Consider the following 27,381-nt stretch of genomic DNA (forward strand, 5'->3'; position numbering starts at 1 on the left):
GTATAATTAAGTACAAATTTGACCCTTTTATATATTTGGGTTTAGCACTGGCTAAGGGAATTTATAGATTTAAATCTATTAATTATTCAAATTCTGGAGCAAGACATGTCTAAAATTTGATGCGACGATATATCGACCTTTGGAAGGTGTTGTGAAATAGTGTCCTGATGACGATTTTATTGTCGATACAAATCATAATCACGTTAAGATAATTGAATTGTCCCATTGATATCGAAAGAAGTACGTATGGCTACAAGTATATCCTTGACCTACGGTAAAAGGAATGTGTGTGACGTAAATAGGCTGATTATCAAGATTATTTAAGGATACACTATAACTTTTATAGGATACCCCTTTTAAGAGATCCGGATCTTGTTAACCTAATCATAGATCAATGCCAATAATACTCGTTTCTCGGAGATGCGGAACAATGGATCTAATGCTTCCTATCGACAAGTAAGGGAATATTTAACAGTGATTTTATGAAACAACCCAACACGTACTTCAGACTTCATTTTTTTAAAGAAAAGGTTTGATTATAAGATGTGTAATATTATAGAGGAACTGAAGAAGAAGGGGGGGGGGGGAGAGAGTGGGAACAAGATGGAAGAATTAGAAAAGAAAGGAGGGAACTTTAAGACAAAAGTAGACAGAGTACATGAGATATAAACGAATGATCGGAACACAGTTATCAGAAAAAAATAACTTTTATCTAAGTCCATGCACAGAAAGAATATTTATAATTTTCGCACTTGAATTTCCATCATTAGTGCAATATTTCTTGAATTTTCATCAATAAAATTATGTAAAAAAAGGAATATACAGCCTATAAATGTTTTCGTAAATTCCTATTTCGGGGAGAAAATAAATGACAGTCACTTTTATTCTTTTTATGCCAAGCTAGGGTACATGTATTCCTCATCCTGTTTTTATCTATTTCTAAGAGCTTATCACATTAAAAAGTTTTAGCAGTGCAAGAAGGTTCCCTTGTTTGACACGTTCACTTGGCTCAGTGTGCTGCGACAGCTGCCGTAATCATTATGATGTTTACCTTACACTTTTATTGCTTTTGAAGAAAAAAGTGAGGAAGAGTGCAGCAGCAGCGGCAGTAGCAGCAGAAGCACTCTTCAAGCGCAAACTTCCATTTCTTTTGATCTAATATCATATTTCTCCACCGATACAGAAAACTCAAAACCGAAACTTTTAGATCAGCGTGCAAAGAGTGCTTCGATTTTGTTATTATCCTCGGTCTTGCAATGTCAAACCCGGGTTTGGACCTTGACCCTTGTACGTAAACGCAGACTTGACTTTGATTCATCTGGTACTGATATTAAGCACATGAGCACACCCTTACGGGCATAAATATTTTCTATCATTGATCCCTACAATGGTTTATTGATTGGGTAATGGTAATAAAGCTTCGCGGTGTACAACAAAGGAATGACCCAGAAGGTTTTATTTCATGAGTCCTTTCGAACGAATGAAAACTTTTGATGCTGCCTGATCAATATCTTATTTATATAGCTATTCCAAACGTATTTATAACGCACTCGCCTGGGACATTCATTCATTCGGTTTCCAGTGGAACGTGCATGGTAACTGATAAGTATTTCCACTGAGCATTTGGATCGGAAAAGGTGGTATTTTGCCTACATCATGTCGAGTTATGATTTTTCAACATGGCTCTGCAGTATCAACAAGACTTTGATACATTCCAAGACAAATGGCACGATTCAGATTGATCGATGTATCACCGACACCATGATTATTTTCCTCCACGCCGTTTTCATCGTCATCATACTTCTCCAACTTACGATACTACAATACTGGCGACACATTCAGAAAATCCCATCTCCAGATATTTATTTGAGGTATCCTGGACACAGCTTGAGATGGATTCTAGCCTTCTTTGTCATTCTCATTGGTGCTGCATCATTTGCAGAAGGATTATTAACAGAATGTATCTACCGTGCTAGTGATTTTCTCAATGCACAACCACATTTCTACCTGCCGGGAATATTTACGATATCGGGAACTGTCATGGCCATGATAAGTGTAAACTTTGCAGAAGTGTGGCGATTTAAGCAAATGTTCTGGACGCTGTTGTGTTACTGGACTTCGTCACTCGTAACAGTCTTTATTGTACTTTACTTTGATATCAAAGTACATATGTCATTAGAAGTTCAAAGAACGATTTCAATGAATATAGTAGTGCTAACCCTTTTGTCGCTATGCTACACCCTTCTTGTCCTCGTTGAGGCGCTTAGTTTACATAAAATCGTAAGTAGTTTTACACGTGTTTTTATTGAATAATAAGGGTTACACATGCTAGCATAGCCCCTAAAGCATACTTTATAATGATTGTTCTATGTCTCAAAGAACTCACAGTAATGCACCATTCTTACGTTTACTTGGTTACATTTATCTCCCATGGGTTAAGTGCAGTACAATATACAGACATCTAATTAAGGGTCAAGAGTCAGCAATACCACATAATGATGTCTGCATTTTAAATATATTTGAATAAAAATATATATGATTGAAAATTGTTAGTTCTGCATTCTAATCCCATTTTTTTTTCATTAGGCCTATAGATTTGATAATAATCAGTATTGCATGCAACTAATGATGATAGGCAGACTTAATATTTTTATAGACTTCAAAAAGGAGAAGAAAAGAAAAGTTTTCGGGAAAATAAGCCTTGATTTTAAAATCATCCCTGCGTCACCAGAGCATTTCATGAAATTATTTGACAAATACAATACTCATATCATAGGTATTCTGCGGGCGTTCGAAACGACAGGCTGCCGACAATGGGATGCAATTCTTACCAAAGGAGCCTTGGGCTAAAAGAAGGATGTTCTACCGTGAAAACTACTCAAACCTTCCATCTCAACTGTTGTTTTGGTGGCTCAACTTTCTCTTTTCTATTGGCTTCAAGAGGCCCATCAATTATGAAAGACTAGGAACTATTCCCGTCAACCATACTATTGAATACATATATAAAAGATTTAAAATGATCTATGATGATGAAAAAGTGAGTATTTTCTATGCTGAACGTAACCCGTAATTGAAATATGGAGTAGAGGTTCGAATATGTGATATGGAGGAGACGGTCGACCTTTAAAAATTTTTATTTGCTGGAGTAGTTAAGTGGATAGTATTGAATATATACAGCGTGTCGAATTAGGTCTTCATTTATTCTTTATTTAATTTCCTTTTTTAGATTCAGATTTTAGAATAGGTCATCCCCAAGTCCTGAACAAACGAAAATCCTAGCAGATTTGCGCCCGGATGTGAACATGTACAGATATACCGTATTTTGCACCACTTGAATAGAAAACAAATCTTGTTAGCTAAACTTGATTACACATTCTCTGTAAAACTTGGATGGAGAGGTTTTATGATGTGTAATGAAAAAAATGCTCATATCTTGTGTTATTGGACCATATTACATAAAATTTCATCCGATTGTAGCAAATTAATTGTAGTTTACGGGTATAAAGACATAAACAATATAATGTAAATTTAATATTATATCCATCTAGAGTGTCATTATCATTTAGGGGGGGGCTGCACTCTGTATACTATTAAACATGAAAAAGAGTTCTGAAAATGACCCCACTAATAGACGGAAATGTAAACTGTAGTTCTTAGGTTCTCTCAGGAAGCAGGACTCCACTAAATGACTAGCTTTCTGATGAAACGCTAACATTTTCGACAATTAACTTTCCTCTGACTGACGATATTTCCTGATTTTACTTTTGATTATTTGTACATACGGTTTCAGCATTGTCCTTACAAGAATTTGCTTTAGGCCTTTTTGTATTGTGTGTTATTGATGTCTTAAAGGAAGAAGTTTGATGGGCTTCTGCCCACAAAGAATCTCTTAATGGTTTGACATTTATCTTCTTCTCCTTCTTATTCTCATTCTCCTCCTTCTTCTTCTCTTCTTCTTCTTCCCTTCTTCTTCTTTTCTTCTTCTTTTTCTTCTTTCCCTTTTTCGTCTTCCCTTTCTTCTTCTTCTTATTCTCCTTCTCTTTCTTCTTCTTCTCCTACTTCTTTTTCTTCTTCTACTTCTTCACTTTTTGTCTCCTTCTTTCTCTTCTTTCACTCTCTCTTTCATCCTGACCATACTCCATCTCTAAATCTCGATATTTAATAAGTGATCGTCATTCGTTTTTCCAGAAAAGGATAATGGGGTCGGACAGACGCCCAAGCCTGATGAGGACGATCTTCAGGGCCCATTGGAAGCGACTTGGAGCTGCAGGTCTCTTGAAACTCATCGCCGATCTGTTGAGCTACGTCGGACCCTATGCCTTAGGTGGCATTACACTTTATGTCACAAGAACGTTGAAGGGGGATAGGCACAAGGAAAGGGTGATCATTTTTTCTTCATATTTTGTATACAATTGACTTGGGAACAATATGTTTATAGTACAGGCAATACGAGACAATTATTTTTTATAACTATTAATGAATAATATTACAAGCCTGAAAAGGGCTGACTTTCGAAGAGAGATATAGATAAATGGATTTTTCGACAGATGTTATTCATATATATATACATACACATACACACATTCACACACACACAACCTCACTCACCCACACACGCATACTACACACACCCGCACATACATATATATATATATATATATATATATGTGTGTGTGTGTGTGTGTATATGACGTGAATGTGCCTCGGCCACGTATGTACTTGGTGTAGCATCATAAAGAAAATATAAAAAAAGATAAAATGACCTTGAAGTTAATTTTAAGGTAACTTTCAAATAAAAAAGTAAAAGTAAAAAGCGAAGGATAAATTACAGTGGCAGACAAAATTGTGGAAATAAAAGAAAGGAGAGGGATTTTTAATCGAAATAGTAAAGGGTTACACAAACTGTCCTCCAAACAGAATGCAACGAGATTTCAGATTGATTGTGATATTCTCTCTGGTACTACCTTAATTCATAAATTCATCTCTTGTTTTGTTATATTGTTCCACAGACTGCTTTGGATAAACCACTGCCTCATGACGTCACAACGGCCGAATTTTTCTCGAACGGATTCGTTTTAGTCTTCATTGTGTTTGCTTCATCTATCGTACAACACATTTGCAATCAGACATATTACTATTGGGTGAATGTCGAAGGTCTTCATGCAAAGTCTGCGATCCAGGTATAAACCTTTTTTTTAAAAAAAATTTCTCAATATCTGTAAATGCAGATATTATGCACAACGCGTTGGTCCCTAAAATAATTTTGTGATAGTATGGACTGATCATTGTGCTTGTCTTCAAAATAGATACCAAAAAAATGTTTGATCTCCGATCAGATCTGTTTTCAGATTATAACTTTTCGTTGTTGTTGCAAAGCTCATAATTCACTTTGAAATCGATAACCTGTACTAGCAATTCGTATTACAGATGCTGGTATACAACAAATCACTTCGTCTATCCACTGCGACGATGTCAGGTGGTAAGATGTCAATGGGTCAGGTGACGAATCACATGTCCGCAGATGCTAGCAACGTCTTGTTTTTCTTCCTCAATGTCAACGAAATTTGGGCAATACCTGTTAAGGTGAGATATATGACTGTTGTTTTCAATATTTTCATATCAATCAACTTTCGGTGTGTAGACGTAGACCGTGCTTTGAGTTTGAAAGTTCTGATATATGAACTTTCAATCAAACGATTGTGATTCCTAGCAAGAAAGAGGTAAATTAAACGACCTAAAAATGTATCCGACGACGTTGCTCCCTTTTGAAAAAGAAATAAGCAAGACTATATACTTTACAATAAAAAAATGTAACAAAAAATGTTAGATTTTAAGGATTCTTAGCTCCTTCTACATATACTTTAAAATTCCCGATCGCGCATACGTTTGAAATTCCACTGGAATTATTGTTCTTCCTGTAGATATCTGTTGCGTTGTATCTCCTCTACCAAAAACTCGGTATGGCCGCCATTATAGCTGCCTCTGTCTTCCTAGTCGTAATACCTCTTCAAATGATTGTAGCGACAACGATGGCTAAGATGACAAAATCAGTTTTGGTGAGTGCAGTAAAAAAAAATGACATACATTTGCTATATAATTTGCATATGTGATATTATTTGCGAATTTCGACAATCACATTAATGATATATCTTTCCAAAATAATAAATATATTGTAGACAATAATTCTGTTCAAATTATGTAGTCCGCACAACGTTTACGTGTCCCGGTGTCAGTGTAGGTAAGGGTTTCTAAGTCCATGAGGGGTTTGAACCTAAGAACTTTTAACAAATTTCGAAACGAATTTACCTTTTTGCCCGATATACTTTATTTATACTTTATATTTCTTTATATTTGATTTATATTGAATAATTGTCCAAATAAATATAAAATACTACCCTTTTCGTTATTGTTGAGAACTGTTTCGAGTGATTTTTATTTTGCTTTGATAAAATCATAAATGTCAATAACACCAATTCAAATTATTTGAAGATAAACTTTGTCAATTCAGCAATAGCCTTGTTACGATCGCAACTAGCTTGGTTTTGAACTTTCGACATTTCCTTTTGAAATGGAATGAAAGCAAATGGCCATTTCTAATTCATGGTTGATGCATTCTTTCAATACTTGTCATTTTATCACAGAAAACATCAGATAAAAGACTGAGTGCGTCAAATGAAATGCTTCAAGGAATTCGGCTTCTAAAAATATACGGATGGGAAGATATATTTTACGAGAGAGTAAAGACTATAAGGAATTCTGAAATATATCAGCTTCTAAAAATATACATCCTTTTTGCTGTAACATGTGAGTACAGTAGCAGTTCATAATATTTAGGATTTTATTTATAATAGTAAACTTTGGTTCCTTGGTTTCTCAAGATTTTATTCATTCAGTATATGAAGAATATATCTGATTTTATGGAGTCCTCCTTTGAATGTCCCTCAAAAAGCATCTGAGGAAAGGCTGGGGAAAATGTGAAGAATTTGATATAATTTTTTTTTCTGATTTCTTAGAGTTCCCCTTTACATATTTTCTAAAAGAGTTAAAGATAGAGGTATGGGAATAATTACAATTTAAAATGAAATGATGAAAGTTTATGTTAGTAAAGCGATCAAGCAAATAATTATGAAAGGGAAATAAAAGAAAGTTGATACAAACTGGATTGGACCTTTAACAATAAACAGAAACAAGATAATTTGTTTTCCTCGTCATATTTTTTCTGGAGGGTTATTGTTTTAGTTTTAAAGGGAGAGTTTAGGTGTTCTTTTATCTTTTTTCTTCCATGCAGTTTCAATAAATTCTGGAACTCCAATTATTGTTACTTTAATTGTAAGTATTAGATCGTCACCATATTTCCTTTTTGAGTATTGTGCTGACTTGTTGAGAGATATTTAATCTAACCGATATTTTCCATTCAATAATTAATATATGATTTAGCTAAAACTGGGAAATCGTGGCGAAGATAGGAAGGAAATCAGTAGATGATTTTTAACCATTCTCATTGTGACTAGTTGATTCAGAATAAAAGCACCCACCCCCACCGAGTAACCATCTCTGTATAAAACATTACCTTGCCAATTTCTGTTCATATAACTTCCTACACCGTTAAGGATGATAATAGTATTGTATGTCTGTGGTTGCCATATCGATCGAGGTCACCTATACGATTCCACCCGCTGCTATGAGACCTAAAAGTAAAATATCAACAGTGTTAATTCATATATTGTGTCAAATCATCTGCCAATATAAAAAATAGTTTAAATGTCTACATATCTGTACAACTGTCAACTTAGGTTTTATTAATTTAGTCATGTACTTTCTCAGAATCAATTTTTGGGCTATTTGCTTTCGCGCCCCCGACGACAGTAGTGATTTTCATACTGCGCGTAACTGGGAGTTACGTGCGTGTTGGAGTCACACTTAATCATCATTTGAAACGTAATAACTTTTTCTCTTTGTAATTTTCGTTGATTTATGACTCTGAGTAAATATTATACATTATTAAGTAACAATGATTTTTTACAGGCATTTGCTGTCTACACACCTTTTAACTCTACCCCACTAACCCCGGACAGAGCTTTCTCCAGTCTTGCCTTGTTCAAACTCATCACCGAACCACTCTTTCTTCTTCCATATGTACTCAACCTTGCTGTTACAATGAATGTCAGTGTAAAGCGTTTGGTAGAGTTTCTTGGGAGTCCAGAGGTTCAGCCGATCGATGACAGGAAGGTTCAGGGTTCGAACCAACCATCCGGGAGGAGAGGGGATGATGACATACTTGGGCGATGTCGGAGTGATGAAAGAGTTGTAAAGTCGACACCCCTCTGGTCTGTGCTTGAGGCAGATGAAGATTTGGCTTCAGAAGATGATGTCTTTCTGGTAGGAATAATGTTAAAAACATTTCAAAGCGAATGACAAGTTTTATATAACGATTAAATAATGACAATTTGAAACTAAGTTATTGAGATCATGGATCAACACTAAACAATCAAATTGATACATGTTAAATGCTTAAGGCATACATTTTATAGCCAGGGTGTTGAACATTAAAAGCAGGCAGATTTTGGGAGAGTGACCAATTATGTTTGATCCTTTTTGTGCATATGTCGTCAAGCCAGCTGCTTTGTCATTGTTTAAAAAAGATGGCCTGTCACAATTGATGTATATTAACTTGCATCTGTCTTTCCAATTGTATATTTTTTAGTTAGAGAAAATGGAGTGATCATCATATCTCAATCACATAACATGAAAGTTAATTATTCAAGAGATAACAAGTTTCATCTTTATCGTTATATCTTATCAAATTTCAATTTGTCGTCATGAATATACTGTTTCTAAAGTTCTGTGGTTTATATCATAAGTCTTGTCTCTGTGAAGTTTCTGATCATCATCGACGATATTGACGTTGGAATCTATATCTCTTCTTTTTAAAAAACAATATTTTCAGACTCTTGAGGAGATGGAACAAAGAAATGTAGTCCGACAGGAGATGGCTACTACAACACACAACCAGAGTGGTCAAAAAGTTTTGACCAATGGGGACTGTGTAGACGGTCTCCAGAGGGACCCCCTTCAACAGGATTTACCAGATGACACTGCTTTAAGAGTAAGATTTGTTTTATTTTATTTTGAAAGGCATTCATTTGATAATGATTGGAAATACCACAACGGCACATTCAACAACAGTTATGATGATAGATTAAAATGTAATCCAAATTAGTCCCAAACTGACCAAAAGGAAGACAAAGTATTGCATAATTACAGAGCAAAGCGACAGTTAAAATTTAATGAACACAGCAAAGACAATATCATTGTTGAAAATGGTTGCTCTTTGTGCAATGCTTTTTAAAAATTTCTACGAATCATTTGCAATGGTTAGATAGGCATTTAAATCAATCTCTTTCGTAGTTATTTTTTCGCATTATATAATTCCTTTTAATTGTTTCACTGTAATTATTTGTTGGCCTTATGGAAAAAGCGCAATGTAAGTAATAACGATAATGATGACTGGTGACTGGTGTAGTCATGTGCTTATGGCTTTAAGTGCCTGGATAGTGTGTGCAGTAAATGGGTGTGTGGAGTGAGTACACTTCTAAGGATGTGTGTAAGTCAAGAGTGTATGTGCGTGAGGTGATAAGAACGTGCGGGTGAGTGTGTGGTATGAAGGGCGTGATAGCAGCATGTGTATCTATGTGTGTTTTTTGTATCTACAATATACCGTAAATCATTCAAATGTTGCAGAAAGACACAAATGTTGTATTTCCTGACATTTCTACCCTCATTTGTTTCGAAACAGATAACAAACGGAAGCTTTGTTTGGGATGTAACGTCTAGTAGCTCAGACGTCCATGATGTTAGTAATGTGGATATTACAATCCCATCTGGTAAGCATTGACACAATTGTAATGATTGCAAACTATTTTTTTTTAATTGAGCGTAGTTGTGAAAAAATTGATGCTGGATTCATAATATAAATTCGCTATATAATCACTGATCAAGTAGGTGCAATGCTAGTGCCGTTGCGCGATACAAAAGTTTGATAAATTAAAAAGGGAGTATGTGATGAGTAAGATTGTCTAACAATTCTTTCAGAGTGACTTTCAAATAGTATATTAATAAAGAATAATTTATATCTGAAAGACTATAACAACAACTTTGTTAGATGATTGACAAGTGTAATAAAAACTTTCAATTAGCATTTAGTTTTAATCCAACAATGTAATGAAAGCAATTTGCTGCATGTTTATAGTTGAGTTCATCTATGATTAATTGGTACTACCTTTTCACGTTTCCCTGCATGGATAATAGTGAAAAAAGTAAAATTGCCCATACCGACTTCAGGTTGAGTTTGACAAAAGCACCAAAATATGTATATATAGAAAAAAAATCACTGAAGGTTTGACGAAATAGCCGTAACACTGTTATACGTTTCTTGTATCTTTATTTGCGACGTCACTAGTAAGCAACTGCCATACCTGTCATGTTTTATAAGTCAGTGAACATTAATTCCATCAACTCATATTTTGATTTTCAATGATTTATGTTATGCGAAATAATTTTATCATTGAACCTTGTATGAAAATAATGCATGTGATAGTACATCGGTCGTACTAGCAAATCTTTTGCGACTTTTCCGAAATTTTATAATGGATGGGTGATTTGTTCGCATGTAACGTCACCATACAAAAAAACTAATTGAAATTTATAACTCTGCTACGATTTGACTGATTTTTCATCACATTGTTCCAATTTATCTATTTCTACACAAATCAACTCGACGCCAGGAAGAACTTCTCCTCTTACAATTTTTAAATACAAGAATATTCCGATTTGATTTTTGCAAATGCATGTAAGTCCTCTTTTCTTTATTTTATAAATAAATCACACCAAATATGTTTCTTTTTATCATGGCTATACAAAGGCAAGTTAACCATTATTGTAGGAGCTGTCGGAAGCGGGAAATCGTCTCTTCTTGGTGCACTGATGGGAGAGATGACATCATGTAGTGGAACGGTTCAAATTCATAAGTAAGTAATTTCTACTTTGCACACAGATATTTACTGATGACTATTCTTCCTATCATGCATTGGTTACCATTTTTTTCACATTTCATTCGAGTTGGTTATTTATTAAAAACTCATTGATCATTAATATTAATCTTTCGTCTTGCAGTGTCTACATATCCCTTAAAAAAGACCACGTTGTCATGGTTGTATGAACTTACTATTGGTGTTACATTTAGTTAATAGGAGCTCCTGTGAAACCTTTATTTCCAAATTTTCATCGAGTGAGGTTGTCATTGTATTGATTTTGTTATTACGTATTATTTAAGAAAGTAGACACTTCAATTAGGAAACTGCTCTACCAGCGGGCCCTGCTAGACATAATATGTTATTATTACCCTCTCCAATCTAAATGCTGAGCGCCTAGCTAGAAGGCAGAAGGTCCCATTTTTATGAGCCTTTGGTATAACTCGGCTTGGGATCGAACCCACGACCTCCCGTTCATGAGGGGCGAGGGAGCCAACATGCCCGGTGGTTCGGTTGATTAACCAATATTTAAAACCTACATTGTATTTTTCTAAATGAAAAATAACTTGAAAGCTTTGTCAAGATTGAATCGTATTTAGTCTTAGGGCAACCAGAACAAGAATGACATTAGGTTTTTAATTATCTATCATGCTCAGGAATACCAACTCACTGTGCTTATTCTATGAAACTAGCTAAGTAACATTCTCAACGATTACTTGTTTAGGAAGAAGTGTCGAATGGCATATGCTCCCCAAAAGGCCTGGTTGGTTAATACAACAGTCAGAAAGAACATCCTTTTTGGCCAAAAGATGGACAAATTAAGGTAAGACAACAGGGAAATCTTACAATTAAAACAGCAGATATTCATTGTCTTTGTATTTTACATTATAACCCTGATTGTAAGTGGCTTACGACCCCTTAGCAAAAGTCTGAGCAAGATTTAGTCAGTGCATTACGCGGGAATCCTGCATGTTGTCTTATTACAACCATTTCTCTCAAATATGCGTACTCAAACAAAATTATGGGGATCAGGAAAGTCGAAGTAAATTCCTGTATGTTGAGAAACCATGGACAGGCCTTTGTAAAGGTACCCTAAATTGGGAATATTTTCTGTTATCTCAACTGAATCGAATTGATTGCCACAAACTTAAACATGTTAAAGGGCCGAATTCACAAAGGTGGACTAAATTTATACCGGGGTTAAATTTAGCCATGGGTGAACTAATACCCAGGTATAAAGTTAGTCCACCGCGCTATTCACAAACGGTGGGCTAACTAACCCATGGACTAACTTTAGCACCCGGGGTTAAATAACCACCCACTGCCCTTGCCCCAATGATAAATGCTAGTTTAAGCAGAAGTTTCTATGGTCGTCATTTCATCTCAAAACTCATTTAGCGGCAAGAACAAAAAATCTGGTACTATTGTCACAACTTTAAAAATTTTATCGACTTTTGTATTCCATTGTGGATGATCTTTTGAATTTGCAAACATCATGACCCGGATACGATTTGGATGAACCTTTATTAGAACTGATAACCTGTTAAATGTACGAATGAAATTGTGACATTTTGTCCTGTAAAATACTAAAAAAAAACTCTTCTTGTATCAGATACCAGGAGGTGATCCAAGCATGCTCCCTTGGGCCAGACATGGAGGTCCTCCCTGCTAAAGATCGGACAGAGATCGGTGAGAACGGTATCAACCTTAGCGGAGGACAGAAACAAAGAGTCAGCGTCGCAAGAGCCATGTATTCTGACTGTGATATCATTATTCTAGTATGATTTTCTTTTTGAAAAGTTAGACGAGTTAACTTTTTTTCTTATTTTTATTTCAACTCGAAATTATATCGAGTGCGTACTTCATCCAATTTGCATCTTTATGAAATCCTTGGCTGAATTATGCACTTCTACGAATGTTTTGGGTAAGGGCCCAGAACAACCTATAATCCATAATTTATTGTTCGAAATAGACATGAAATGAAATACTCCAAAAATTTGCTTTGCCCAATTGATCGTGGGCCCGGCAGCCGCTGTGCAGCGCCAGATCGACGAGGCTCTATCCCTTTAATCGTTGAACGCCAAACAGGGTAGCAGCAACTCCCATCTTTTAACGTCTTTGGTCTGACGCGGTCGGAGTTTGAACCCCCGACCTCCCGGTTGTGAGACGGACGCTCTACCAACTGAGCCAACACACCGGTTCCCTCGTAATTCTGTGATTCAATACACTCGTGAGCTGTGTCATGTAGAATACTCGCTAGAAAAAAAGAGTGAGTCAAAGAAAAGAAAACTAAGTAACCAAAAACTGAAATATGTAGTTGAATATTAAAATAAACTTTAGCGCTGAAACAAGGAACACTCTACTCTAGCTCTTCTAAATTACCATAGTAGGACAGTGTGGTGGAATAATTCTAGATGTATACTCACAGCAAGTCCCTTATGCTTACTGTAGGACGATCCACTATCAGCTCTTGACATGCAAGTTGGAAGTGATTTGTTCGATAAAGGAATCAAAGGCATCCTACATCGTCGCAACCAAACAGTTATACTGGTCACACATCAACTCCAATACCTACCGCAAGCAGACAAGGTATGTCTATGGTCGATGACTCATCAAATCTTCTTCTTTTTCTGGGCGTTGCAATTCTGTCCACGCCTTTCCCTTTTTCCAGGGACCTATCCACGGAGGATTAGTCTATTGTTACTGGGGGTGCTGAGCGTTGTCACAGCACCCCCCCCCAGTAACAATAGATAATCCTCTGTGGCCAGAAAATACGTATTTCTAGTTCAGTGGGCCAGGTCCATGACAAAGGGTCAAAGGTCAAGTCCACCTCAGAAAAATGTTGAATCGAACAATAGAGAAAAATCCGACAAGCATAATGCTGAAAATTTCATCAAAATCGGATGTAAAATAAGAAAGTTATGACACTAAAGTTTCACTTATTTTTCACAAAATAGTTGTATGCACAACTTAGTCACATGCAAATAAGAGAATCGACGATGTCCCTCACTCACTATTTATTTTGTTTTTTTATTGTTTCAATCATACAATATTTCAATTTTTCCAGATTTGACAATAAGGACCAACTTGACTGAACCATAAAATGTTAAACAATGGTAATTCCACATGTTCAGGGAGAAATAAAACTTTGTTTCACAGGACAATGAGGACAAAATTAGAATATTTCATATTTCACATGATAAAATACAAAAGAAATAGTGACTGAGTGATGTCATCATTTCCCTCATTTGCATACCAACCGGGATGTGCATATAACTATTTTGTAAAATTAAGCGAAACTTAAAATGTCATAACTTTCTTATTTTACATTCGATTTTGATGAAATTTTCACTGTTGTGCTTGTTGGATTTTCCTCCTTTTATCAAACCAACTTTTTGTTCGAGTGGACTTGCATAAGTACCAGCTAAAAAAAGGTGAATTGTGACAACATTTTTTTTTTAATTTGTAGCCAACTATTGGGAAAAGACGTAACTTGTTGAGTCAGATATAACCTTATAGTGTGTAAATTTGAAACGATGTTGAATGATTTGTTTTTATCCAAAGGCAGACATTGATGTTGCACACTTTTCATCGCTATGAAATAACTAATCAACCTATTTTGGGCGTGAATTTGTAAATGCATTGATATTGTTTTAACGTTTTTGACAGACGACACTTTACAAAATTTATGGGTTATCTTCATTATTTTTCTCTGGAAAATGTGTTGGTCCTAATACGGTAATCGTATTGATTTAATTACTCACGGATTGCAAAATATGCTGATAAGCTGATAAGTGTTGATAAGTTATTTTATACAAGCCATTATCATATCTGATCCATTCCTACTTTCTCTTCAGATGTGTTACATTCTAGAAATCATAATTATGTAGGCATGGTTTAAGATGTATATCGTTCATATTCAGATCATAATCATGGAGAATGGAAGAGTAGAACATCAAGGCTCACCGTACGAGATTGCGCGAGCTAACCAAGATCTTGAAGTGAAATGGGAGGAGGCGGTAAGACGAGCCAGTGAGACAGAAGATGTCCGCAACTCCGGCAGCGATACTGAGATGGAACGGAAGAGTCTTCGGAGACAGTGCTCCAGAAAGATGTCAGTCTTTAGTAACTCTGAATCTTTCATAGGTGAACTCTCTCACTTTTATCATTATTAAAGGACGCAAAAAAGCATTTTTCCTAAGAATACGAGAGTACCAGCATAACCAGTCAGTAACGAGCATCGATAATCCCAATTCTAGCTTGTTAGATACGTATACCAGAATTGTAATTTTTACAAGTAGATTAGATTTGAAAAAAAATATAGAACCTTTTTTTATATTGAGCAAAATAGAAAGCCATATATATATATATATATATATATATATATATATATATGTGTGTGTGTGTGTATGTATATATTTGCATTTTCTTATATCATCACAGAGGATAGACGAGGCCGTTTGATTGCGCAGGAGGATCGAGAGTCTGGCGCTGTTGCTATGAGCAACTACATCCATTATGTCTCATCCATGGGGTATACATTATGTGTGCTTATCTTTTGCAGTACTTTTCTGCGCGGTGCTCTGCAAATCGTCACCGATTTCTGGCTCTCTAAGTGGTCTGAAACTGGACTCAATGGAACTCATCATGATGTGAGAATGCAAAATCAACTTCGTTTAAGAAATGCTGACATGAATTATTTTACGTTAGTCATAGCAGTACACTATTATTCAAATTACACTGTCCTGTTTGTCTACAAAAAACACAGGATAAACAGGCTGCAGAGTATTTCAGTAACCGTCCGACTCTGTATATACCAGCTAGAGCATTTATGATCCTTTTCGCCTCATATATCTATTAACGTATTCATTGCGATTTTTTCAAAATACTGGAATCATATGCCACCTACAGACAGCCTCCATCACTAGCAATTTAAAGGAGAGCATCAAAATCCCATCTATTTCGCAGTTTGTAGTTCTCAGATTATATAATTTCATATACTTTATTGAATGTAAGCGCTTTATGCCATATAGGAAATCGCAGTAATGATAATAATAATAAATGTGATGATTATAATGATAATAACAACAACAACCACAGCAATAATATAATAATAATATAATAATAATAATAATAATGATAATAACCTACCTTTACACGAATGCATGTCCCGACGCGATCTTCCTATATGGTTTTTAGTGAGCCATTTTTTCCATTGTGTTTGCCATGTAATTACCATGTTCATGAAAGCTTTTACTTTGTCATTTACAGCATACGAATAGAAATGCTTTATTGTATTATCGTATTTTTTTTTTGACAGGATAATGAAATTCACCAAACAAGTTTCTACGTTAAGGGCTTTGCTGGGTTGTCTGTCGGTACCCTTGTTAGTCAAATCCTCTTCAATTTCCTTGTTAATGTTGGGATATTGCTTGCTGCAAAGACGCTCCATTTTGAGATGCTCGAGAACCTGCTCATGTCACCTGTCAGGTAGGATGTTTCATATCAAGAAATCCATAGCTTTTATTAACATCTTCGTTCAGCCTAATATGCATTTTTACGAGAAAAATACAGGTATAATCAAACAGCACGCCGAAACCTGCAGATTGTCGCCGTCTTGACGGGCATTATATACAATATAAAAAAAAGTTATGCCGCAGTGTTGCAAAAATTGATGTTGAAATAAAAACACTCCATGACTTTTTGTCATAGTTTTTTTTTTGTTTCAACAATTATATATATATGTATATATATATACATGTATATATTTCTCTCATCAGTATTTATAATAATATTCTTCATTGTTCTTGTTTACAATAAGATTGAACGATCATTAATTTCTATCCTTCTAACCTCCTTTGTTATTTTCTATTCATTGAAGGTTCTTTGATGTCACCCCTGTTGGTCGAATTCTCAATCGACTATCAAGTGATACACGCTTGATTGATCAGGTAAATGTATTTAATTACTTGAATTTATTCCATCAAGCGCAGAGTGCATCACAGCTTTTAAGCCAAGGCCATTGTAACCATCCTGCATTAGGTTATGCGCTTAAATTTAAGTATAGTATATATTGCTCATATATGATAGAGTACTTATATGATACAAAATCTGCAAATGAGATTATACAATATTTCAATTTTTACGAATTTGAAGATTGGGACCTCCTTGCCTGAAGCACAAAATGTTAAAATAATTGAATTCCACGTGTTCGGGAGAAATGAAACTTCATTTCACATAACAATGACGATAAAATCGAAATATTTCAAACAATAAAAAACAAAAGAAATAGTGAGTGAATGACATCATCGACTCTCTCATTTCGATGTAGCTGGCTCGTTCATATAACTGTTTTTGTGAAATGAAGCGAAATTTTGAAATGTCTTTACTTTCTTATTTTACATCCGATTTTGATGAAATTTTCAGTGTTATGCTTGTTGAATTTTTCTCTTTTTATTCAAATCAAGTTTTTGTTGGAGTGGACTTGTCCTTTAATGTTCAGAGCTGACGAATAAAGATGCAAAAATGTTGATTGTCACGAGTCCAGGGGGGCGTTTCATGAAAGGACTTGTCGGACGTTTTATCCGACAAGTCCTATTTTATCCGACAATTACCATAGGAACAGTGCCTCTCAACCAATCAAAATTATGGAAAGATGTCAGATCTGAAAACTTGTCGGATGAAAATATTGATGAAACGCTCCCCAGGACGTCATTGCTGTTTTGTTTTCCGAATATTTTTTGGCAATGATCATTCATGTTTAAGAAACTTTTTACCGCTAATGTGAGTAAAACAGAATGTCTTCTTCATTTTGACAGAGGTTGCTGATAACAATCAACATGTTGATGAACAGCTTTGTTAATATGTTAGCATCGATCGTAGTCAACGCCGTAGTGAATCCTGTATTCCTCGGGATATTAGTACCTATCGCAGTCATCTTCGTCATTATCTTCATCTATTACATAAGGACATCCAGGTAAATGTGAAACAATGATTAACGATAGAATAGTTGTGTGTTCTTATATTTCAAAAAATAGGCATTCTCCAATTTTAGAAATAGGCATACTTTCATAAATGCATTATAGACACACAATGGGGAAAAAACATGAAAAAGGACAGCCGAAAACAGAACTAGATTGTAATCGACATATAGTATTGTATTCTGTTTAAATACCTATAGGTAAACACTTTTAAATATTTTTTTATAAGCCACTATACGCAACGGATGGATCATCATAGTAATTTACAAGGTCTTGCAATGGTATGTGTTTTAGAATTAAAGATGTAAACTGACTTGAATTAGATTTTGATAGATTTTTTAATTGATTCTTTGGTAAGCTATAATTGAGAAAATGAATTAATGCATCCATATATGTAATATGAATGTGGAGAATACATTTTTAATATGATGCACTGAAATTTGTACTACAGATTTGAATAAACGTTGAATCTCAAAACGTGTGTTGTATTTCTCGTTTCCTTCTAAATATATTTTGTTCAATACAACTCCTTTAAAAAATAGGGAATTGCAGCGGATAGAGAGTATAAGCAGATCACCAGTTTTAGCTCATTTCTCTGAGACTTTAGGAGGACTTGCAACGATACGAGCATTTAAGTGAGTTCTTCATTTATCATAGTTACAAACTCATCAACACCCACACACGCGCCCACACAAACCTTTTAAATTCTCTAAATACCGTGCTAAGGGATTGAGTGTGAAAAGGAAATTAAAATGAGAAAAAAGACACTGCTATCAAGGTGGAATTGATCTTCAGTTAGTTGTGGCATACCCAGAAATTTACGATTTAGATCGTGAGCCCTCGAAATTGTCAATCGGCGCGGAAAACGATGAAATTCTTATCTAACAAGCAGGCCCATTCAGTGCTCAAAATATTGTCATTTATAGTTCTTGTTCACAGGACCCACCACCCCCCCCCCACGTGAAAGGCGTATTCCTAAGACTAATTTTATAAAGTGCGGTATTTATACCATTCAAATAATATCAGATAAAAATTCATAAAATAAATGAAAAGTAATAATCTGTGAATGTCTATGACTAGGAAGTATAAAAACCATGTCAATATTTTGTCATAAACTTTCCGTTTCCTTTTACAGTGAGGAAGCACGTTTTTCTCTCGCTATAACAGAGCATATAAACACCAACATCACGGCATTCCTCTACCTCATAGCAGCTCAGAGATGGATAGGAATTAGACTAGTAAGAGCCTGTCATTAATGAAGAGGGGTGTTTATAACATGTGCAGTGTAAATGTTATGGAAAGCAACCATTGAGAAGAAAAAAAAGCAACGTTCTAAAAGGAAAGTCCATCACTTCCTAATTACAAGACCGTTCAAAGAGACATGCATATTGTCAATGTAGACGAAGGGGCGTGGTGCTTCTGGGAATAGCGGTATACAAGCAGATATATCAGTTTAGTCAGTAGAGATGATTTGAGATGTAGTAGTTGTATTCTTAATCGGTTTCTGCTTAGCTTTGTTTTTGTTATCTTATCCATTCTTGAATCAAATGCAGAGTGTACGTGTAAATTCTATGGGGTTTGTCCTGTCTTCCTGTAATGCATAAATCCATACCCTTTATGCCAATTGATGATTATCCCATAATGGTAATCATAATTATTACAATGGTGATATGACAGCCCCCTTAGATTAAATCATGTTATCATTATTATCATTATTATTACTATCATGATCATCATCATCATTATTATCATTTTATTTTTTATCGTTACAATTATTATCATTATCAATTTTGTATTAACATTTCAACATTATCATGTTATTATTTTCGTTATAATACATATCTAATTTCCCAGGACTTTTTAGGTGCAGTCGTGGTGCTTGTTGCCGGATACTGTTCCTTGCTTGGTGCATCCTACTTCGATATTGATGCCAGTCGGGTTGGTTTGGCTATCTCCTACTCACTTATGGTAAGAGTGATTAAAACGATTCTTTGTAGGAATAGATGTGGATTGAACAGATTTGCTCGAAAATTAAACCTTTTATATTTTGGTTCTTGAAGAAAGTGATACCCACTTTTAAGCCAAATATATATAGCTTATTGTTTCTTTGGGATCTTTTTCTTCGTAAAGATCATGATTGATAAATGAAATTAGATTTAAAAAAACATGAGAATGCATCAACATCGAGTGATTGTCTTATGGGAAACATGGGGGAAGATAATGTCAAATTACGATATCTGTGAATATCGAAATATTCGAAATGTTCAAAGAAATTTGACTGGCATTGCCGTCATATTTTGTTGTTATTTTGTAAGGTATCCATGTATCTCAACTCGTTGGTGAGATACTGTTCCGAGTTGGAACTACACATGAACGCCGTGGAAAGGGTCCGTTTCTATTCTGAAGTGCCAAACGAGTGTTACGACGAGGGTAAGAAAAGTCAAGAAACATGAATAACTATGATATTATTACCCCTTTATTATTCAATGTTGTGGATAAATATCGTCTGTATTAAACATGAAATCAAGCTGGATGCTAGAATATCTGCTTATTAATATAATTATACTGCACCACGCATCGATTGTATGCATTCTAAAAAAGGCCTTTAAAGTCCCACCATCAATTAAGTGGAAAGTGGTTATCATAAATAAAGTTTGTTTTTAGAAAAGGAAAAGACACTAGACTGTTTAAAGTTAAAATGAAAATAAGAAAATACATACGTCAGAATACGATTATGTATAGGATTGGCGTATATCTTCTCTACTTCTTTCGGCTACACTGCGATTCTTGTGCCTGTTAACCATGTTAACAGGAACTAGTAGATGGCTTGAAACATGAATCCAAGAAATCAACAAAACGAATGTAAACTACAATAGTACATTCTCCCATAGCAAAGATCGGTAAGCCTTTGGTTAACTTATAAAAACTCTTGTGGAGAGCCTGTAATTGATTTCACAACATATAAAGTAATTGATTTGCGAAGAAATGTGTTAGAAAAGAATAAGAAATAAAGGCAAAACGAGTAATAAATTAATTATTTCATTAAATTCATCAGCAACCAATTAACATGAGACTATTCTTTTTAGTGTGGACTAAAACAACAATGACATATGCTTCTAAATGTTCACAATTATTAACAGGTCAGATGCCTCCTTCTAACTGGCCAAGAAGGGGTAAGATCCTTGTGGATAACGTCAGCGCAAGATACGCTAAGGAGCTAGATCCCATACTTCATGAAGTCAATATCAACATTCAGCCAGGACAAAAGGTCAATGTTTTATTTTCTTATTTTCTTTATTTAGACTGACATGATTGGTTCATTTCCTACCCTTTCTCCACAACTCTTCTTGTCTGACAATTTTAAGGTTGGAAACCAATAATGGACCGTTTCATCCGCATTGATTAGAAAAATAATGGAACCTCCCAATATACAAATTGATGCAGGTATTTATCATAAAGTAATAAATGATTCATTGATTAATTTGACAGTTTAATTACAGGTTAACAGGTTATCAATAGTCAGCACCTGTCTTACAGGTCTAGGAGTCTATGGTCGACAAATACGTTTATATAAGTAAAATCTTTGAATTTGTAACCTTATACCTGTTTAAGAATGCCGGGAACAAACCTCTATTTACACTTGTGTCTAAAACCTCAACCTGCAACGAATTCAAATCGGATTCCAATCAGACACAAAATGGGCATTACACCTTGTAATTATATTTCAGGCAGTTCAGGAAGTTCTTGAAATATTTAATGTCTGATTCTGTGGATGTAAATCTAATTATGTAAAGACCATAATTTATCGTGGAATATTTTTATCAACTCCCTTCTCTTTTTTTTCAATGTTATTTAGATTGGAATATGTGGTAGATCAGGCAGTGGAAAGTCATCTTTAGCCCTGGCCCTGTTCCGCTTCGTTCAAATAAAAGGTATCATAATCAAGTTTTACCAAAAATTACTCGAGTTTAATCTGTCGAATAATTCACACAAAGTGGTCAAAAGACCAATGTCGGCTGCAATGTAGGCCTTTGACTCAAGAAAAATTGTATACACAAAACATTTCCTTTTGCGATTTGACATAATGAGGTCATTACACATTTATATTTCCAAACAGGTAAAACCAATGAATTTACGAAGGATTTTATCGACGAAACATTTTTCCCATTTTATTATTCTCATGAAATCATCCCCTAAGTAAAACCTTGATGCGAAAGTAATAATAAATCGGACTGAAGTAGTTGAAAAAAATTCCTTCAAAAATTAATGGGAGCACTGGGCGAGAACCAAAGGGATTCAAGAGAAACGTAACAAGGTATGGATAGTGAAATGTATCTTTGTGTCCTTGTTTTTCTGCTTCTTCTCAACATTCTTTTTTCATATTATAATACACATTTCACACTATCTATTTATGACACTCTGTCCCTTCGGACATATTTTAACTAATAGGGAGCGTTCCAAAACACGGCGGAAGGGAGGGGAACAGAAAAATCAGGTAAAAATCTATCTTTACTTGTCCAGTCTTAACCTTCTTCGGACTGAGCATGCACGGGACGATTTACCCAATTTTACCATCCTCTTTCCCTTACATCGTGTTTTGAATAATACCATATCGGATAATATCGAGTGACACTTTTTTTTTTGACCTTGTATAAAGGGCGTCTCTTAATTGATGGCATTGATATCGCAACAGTTCCTCTGAGAACATTACGTCAGCGGTTATCCATCATACCTCAAGAAGCCATGATGTTCACTGGTACAATCAGGTAAAGCAAATTGCATCAGTTGAATATTGATTTCCGTTAAACCAGCTTCACATCTTAAAATCAGCTGCGATGAGATCTTGGATATACATCGCAGGTTATATCGATTTCAACATTGATACAAAATAACTTAACTAATACTTTGGCGATCTCATGTTTAACAGACATGAGCCTTACTTTAGATCTTAATGGGACACTCTTAATACCCCTAATACGATCTGGGGGGTGATGTCACTCTTTACAGATCTAACTTAGATCTGAGAAATGTGCGCACCGATCACCGACGGCGGTCTCACTCTTCACATAGCTAATTTAGATGCACTAATAGCGAACTGGGCCATCTCGCTCTTAAAGGAATACAGTTCTAAGTAGATAAGAGAAAGACACGCTCTGGAAACAAACTGCTGTTTTATCACTCTTTACATAATACAGATCTAAGATAGATCAAAACACGCACTGAAAACGAGTTGCAGCGATCTCACTCATTTCAGAACCAGCCGGCGGGATCCGAGACACTGGCGTACAGATGGGGGATGGGGCCTTGTGGGCACGCTTGCCCCCCCCCCAAAGTCATGAACAATAAAAAAAAAGTAAAGAAAAGGAAATAGAGGATGAAATACGATATTATCTTTTGAACATTATGTTAACAAACTATCAAAGAAAAAAATAAAGAAAAAATAAAAATGTTAACAACTATCGAGAAATTAGATTTTTGTAATAAAAATGTCGAAATTGTTGCGACTTCTCATAATTTTACGCGATACCCAATATCTAGCTCCCTCAAAATTGTTGGCTCATTACGCCACTGATCCGAGATACACCCAATACAACATAAAAGATACCCTCAAAATTTATATAAGTATAACCATTCCTGTAAGTCAAAGACAAACCATGTACAAAAGTTTTCAATCAATTCTAATTATTAAACTTGTCTCTTTATGTTACACTTACGGTCTTGCTATTTACAGATCTAACTTGGATCCAAGAAATACATGTACTGATGAAGAACTATGGCGTTCTCTTGAGATCTCTCAAATGAAAGACACGGTGGAACAACTAGATAAAGGCCTTGGTAAGCCAAGTTTATTTTATTGTAATAAACAATCCTTGATAACTGTTTCAGAATAGTACATTGAGTTTTAACCCAGTTTATATGTTTATTTCGCGATGTAACAAATGCAGAAGTTTACATAACGATTAATCTCGTACTTTTTTTCCTATTTGGACTCTTGGCTCACATAGATATTGTCCTCGATTAATCGTCTAACCCGCCGCGGTAAAGATGCGAATTAAAATAGCCAATAGTAACTGTATGTTGTAGTTGCAACAATTAAAAGTACTTACGGAGTATTACAGACTAAATTGCATATGAGTGGATCAAAATAAAATTTGATGAATATTTATAAATTTTTGTTATATTCTATATAATCCTCAGATTCAGATGTGTTAGAAGGTGGTCAGAATTTCAGTGTTGGGCAGCGTCAACTATTCTGTTTAGCACGAGCTTTTCTGATAAAATCTCATATTCTAGTTATGGATGAGGCTACAGCTTCTATTGATAAAGAAACGGTAAGAAATATTTCATGTTCATTTGGACTATCTTAGGTAGGGAAATAAAATAATCATCGCTCATATTTAAGTACATGCTTAAAAAAATCATCTAAAATGCTGACGATTTTTTTTTATGAAAAGGGTTATCGCATCGATATAAGAAACTATATAATTCTAACTTGTTATCAATAAACATAAGAATATTTGAAAGGAAACGTTTTGTCAGAAGAAAAAAGGTTTTCAAGCATTTTTCGTTCTTTTATTATATTTTAACTACATTTTGAGTTGTAGCAAATACAATTTCCTGTTTCATTGTATTGCGTGCTTAATTGTTTGGATGGATTACTTTGTGCAACTAATCGTTGCTAAGAGTTGTTTTTGTTTCCAATGTTACACAAATTGGTGTTTGTTACTGATGGCGAGGATTTTTTTTAAATATTTGCTTTCTACAGATTCCCATTTGAAAGTTCGTTGAGATGTAACCTTTTTTATACTCTACCAGCTTGTTTCAGTAATTTCTCTATTCACAGTTAATTTTGCTTCTACTGGAATATTCACCAATCGAAGCTACGAACTGAAAATAGATAAGTGTTTGCTTATACACCACTGTAACCACGGTGACGGATTATTTTAACTTTTCATACATTTTTTGTCATTGAAATGAAACGCGGTCTTTTTTTTCTTATATAGGACATGATAATACAGGAAGTTGTCGAGGAAGTTTTCAGAGAGAGAACGGTTCTGACAATAGCAGTAAGATTATTATATCTTTAAATATATGTAATCAAAGGGGATGAAGATTTTTACAGTATTTAATATCGTGCAAGAAGGTCTAGTGCTTTTTCATAACATTGTTAATTCACGTGGTGACTACATCGCCACTAACATTATGAACATTAGTATGTGCATTATTCTGCTTTTTAAACGGGTAAGAATTAATATTAGAATCCCAAACCAATAAAAAAAGGCAGGCCTTCAAATTTTCCCAGCGACGTCGTCAAGACTCTCGTGTAGCAAGGATATGTGTCGGAGCCTTCTGAGTGCGCATCCCAAGGCCATTGCTTCCTTTTGTTACACACGTTATGCTTTTCCATCAACATTGTTTTATTTGGGTACGTGTTATTGCAAAAAAAAATAATGAGTGTACATGACTGTTGCGAATTTGATTGCACACGATTGGCTCCATTCTTTAATCCATTTTTATAAAACATCATAAATTCAATAAATTCAAATGGCATATACATTACAGATATCTCTAATGATTAGAATCTACACTTCTAGATTGAAGAACCAGCAAAAATGTGCAGTCTTGCTATAAAGTACGTGAACATTATGCGCTCTGAAACTTTTTTTGTTTAAAGACAACAATACAATCGATTAGTCTTCTTATTGTTAGACTTGAAATTCATACAACTAATAAGGCATATTTTAAAGATCTGACGAGGTTACCAAAATAATACGTTTGCCTATTTCCTCCATCAGCATCGCATCGATACACTTCTAAATGCCGACTACATCCTGACTCTAGATGAGGGAAGAGTAGCAGAGTTTGACACTCCTAAAAATCTTCTCAACAAGAACAGTATTTTTGCATCACTCCTTCAAGTCGGTAAAAAATGAACAGATTGCCAATCCTTCGTTTTGCGTCAACAGCGGAATCGTGCAAAGTTCTGAGATTAATAAATGTACCTCGCAATTAACTCAGAAGTTGACTTTCGGTCTGGATACACTCACGAGATGTGTTTTTCGTTGTCCTGCATGTGGCCAACTTGACGAGATCTGGTATCCTAACGTCTTTCCATCGTTCATATTGATGTAACGATTTCAAGGTTCTTGTCTTGACGGAGATGACTTGAACCAGGATCTTGTTCCTTGAATCCAGGACTATGTTGTCTTCTCGTTTTGACGATGTCGACTTGTTTAGATCCAGAGCATCACCTTGTTGCTTATTAGTCTCTCCGTCTTTTGACTTTGAACGGACAGTCAAGTTTGATTATCTTGGATCTTTGCCGTCATGTCCTGGCAAAGCAGACTGGGGAGATCAGAGGCTCGGTTTTATCTTCTCTACTCACATCCTCTTATTCTCTCACAAATGCAAGTTGTGTAGGGAGGATCTTTTGAGCTTCCGCAAAAATCCCCGCTAAACACATAAATCTTGATTGTAAAATAAACTCCGAATAAATGACAGCAATTGAAGTCAACTTTGGTTGTTTAAAATGTAATAACAAGAAAAAACATCTGATCGAGGATAAGCTTTACAATGATGCGCCATTTAGTAAATTTACAATTTTAGACATTGGATTTACTCAGCAAAATTTCAATGAAGTAGGTAAAATATAAAATAATAAAAGAATACACATACAGATTTTAAAGAAATATTTGTGTACATTTCACAAATCACAGCACAACTGATATTGACATTGCACGCAGGTTAATTATATTTGCAGTGTTTATCATCAATATCAGACAAAATATTTACACGCTGATTTGAAACTGAGATAATATAGGCGGTCACTTGGGGTCAATTTCAGGTCTATAAACAAACATCCAAAATATTGGTTATTCATCAGCATACGTTTCTACATAAGTCTGTACCCCAGTCTGACTGAGAATAGATAATCATCATGTACCTCTAAAAGTTTTATATGTAATGTCTTTGATTTCAATAAGTTGATAAAGATATAGGCTCAAACTAAATGTGGTGAAAAATGTTTTTATTGATATTTATAGTTGATTTCAGTCAATCATTAGTCTTGTGAACAGGCAAGTACATTTCACAATAAATCTTGTTTGACGTTTTTGAAAGCTTTCATTAAAGCTACAGCAGTGTAACTGCACGCAGTACAAGTTAGAGACGCCTCATGTTTTTTTTGTCCTCTTCGCTGAAATACTGAAAACGCTATTTGAAATATTTCTAGTAATTAGTTGTAATACAAATGTTCTTTTAATTGTAAATATCATTTTTACAAGTATGCTATTTATGAATAAAGCTCACCTCGTGCGCATTTTCTGAATTATCCAGTGTTTCATGCTTTGTCGTCCGAAACAAAACAATGT

General features: G+C 35.0%; 1 protein-coding gene across 2 annotated transcripts; it reads left to right on the forward strand.

Annotated features, from left to right (window-relative positions):
• The first annotated feature begins 1,098 nt into the window (after positions 1-1,098).
• On the forward strand, positions 1,099-26,443 carry LOC121411033 (ATP-binding cassette sub-family C member 9-like). 2 transcript variants are annotated; one of them, XM_041603498.1, is made up of 31 exons: positions 1,101-2,280; positions 2,777-3,037; positions 4,189-4,380; positions 5,010-5,180; positions 5,428-5,583; positions 5,922-6,056; positions 6,642-6,804; positions 7,289-7,329; positions 8,026-8,379; positions 8,948-9,106; positions 9,797-9,884; positions 10,922-11,027; positions 11,755-11,853; positions 12,643-12,808; positions 13,482-13,619; positions 14,954-15,176; positions 15,474-15,682; positions 16,351-16,520; positions 16,912-16,981; positions 17,849-18,006; positions 18,553-18,645; positions 19,146-19,248; positions 19,865-19,978; positions 20,326-20,440; positions 21,151-21,278; positions 21,867-21,942; positions 22,668-22,776; positions 23,742-23,845; positions 24,209-24,342; positions 25,015-25,077; positions 25,807-26,443. In XM_041603498.1, exons 1-31 carry the CDS (start codon positions 1,657-1,659, stop codon positions 25,942-25,944), a joined length of 4,860 nt encoding a protein of 1,619 aa, XP_041459432.1. In that variant the 5' UTR covers positions 1,101-1,656; the 3' UTR covers positions 25,945-26,443. The 2 variants fall into 2 exon arrangements, with proteins under 2 accessions (XP_041459433.1, XP_041459432.1); XM_041603499.1 differs by lacking the exons at positions 22,668-22,776; positions 25,015-25,077; positions 25,807-26,443 and having other exon boundaries at positions 1,099-2,280; positions 24,209-24,300.
• Positions 26,444-27,381: the final 938 nt, after the last annotated feature.

This window comes from Lytechinus variegatus, chromosome 3 (assembly GCF_018143015.1).
Source record: "Lytechinus variegatus isolate NC3 chromosome 3, Lvar_3.0, whole genome shotgun sequence".
Classification (NCBI taxonomy): domain Eukaryota; kingdom Metazoa; phylum Echinodermata; class Echinoidea; order Temnopleuroida; family Toxopneustidae; genus Lytechinus; species Lytechinus variegatus.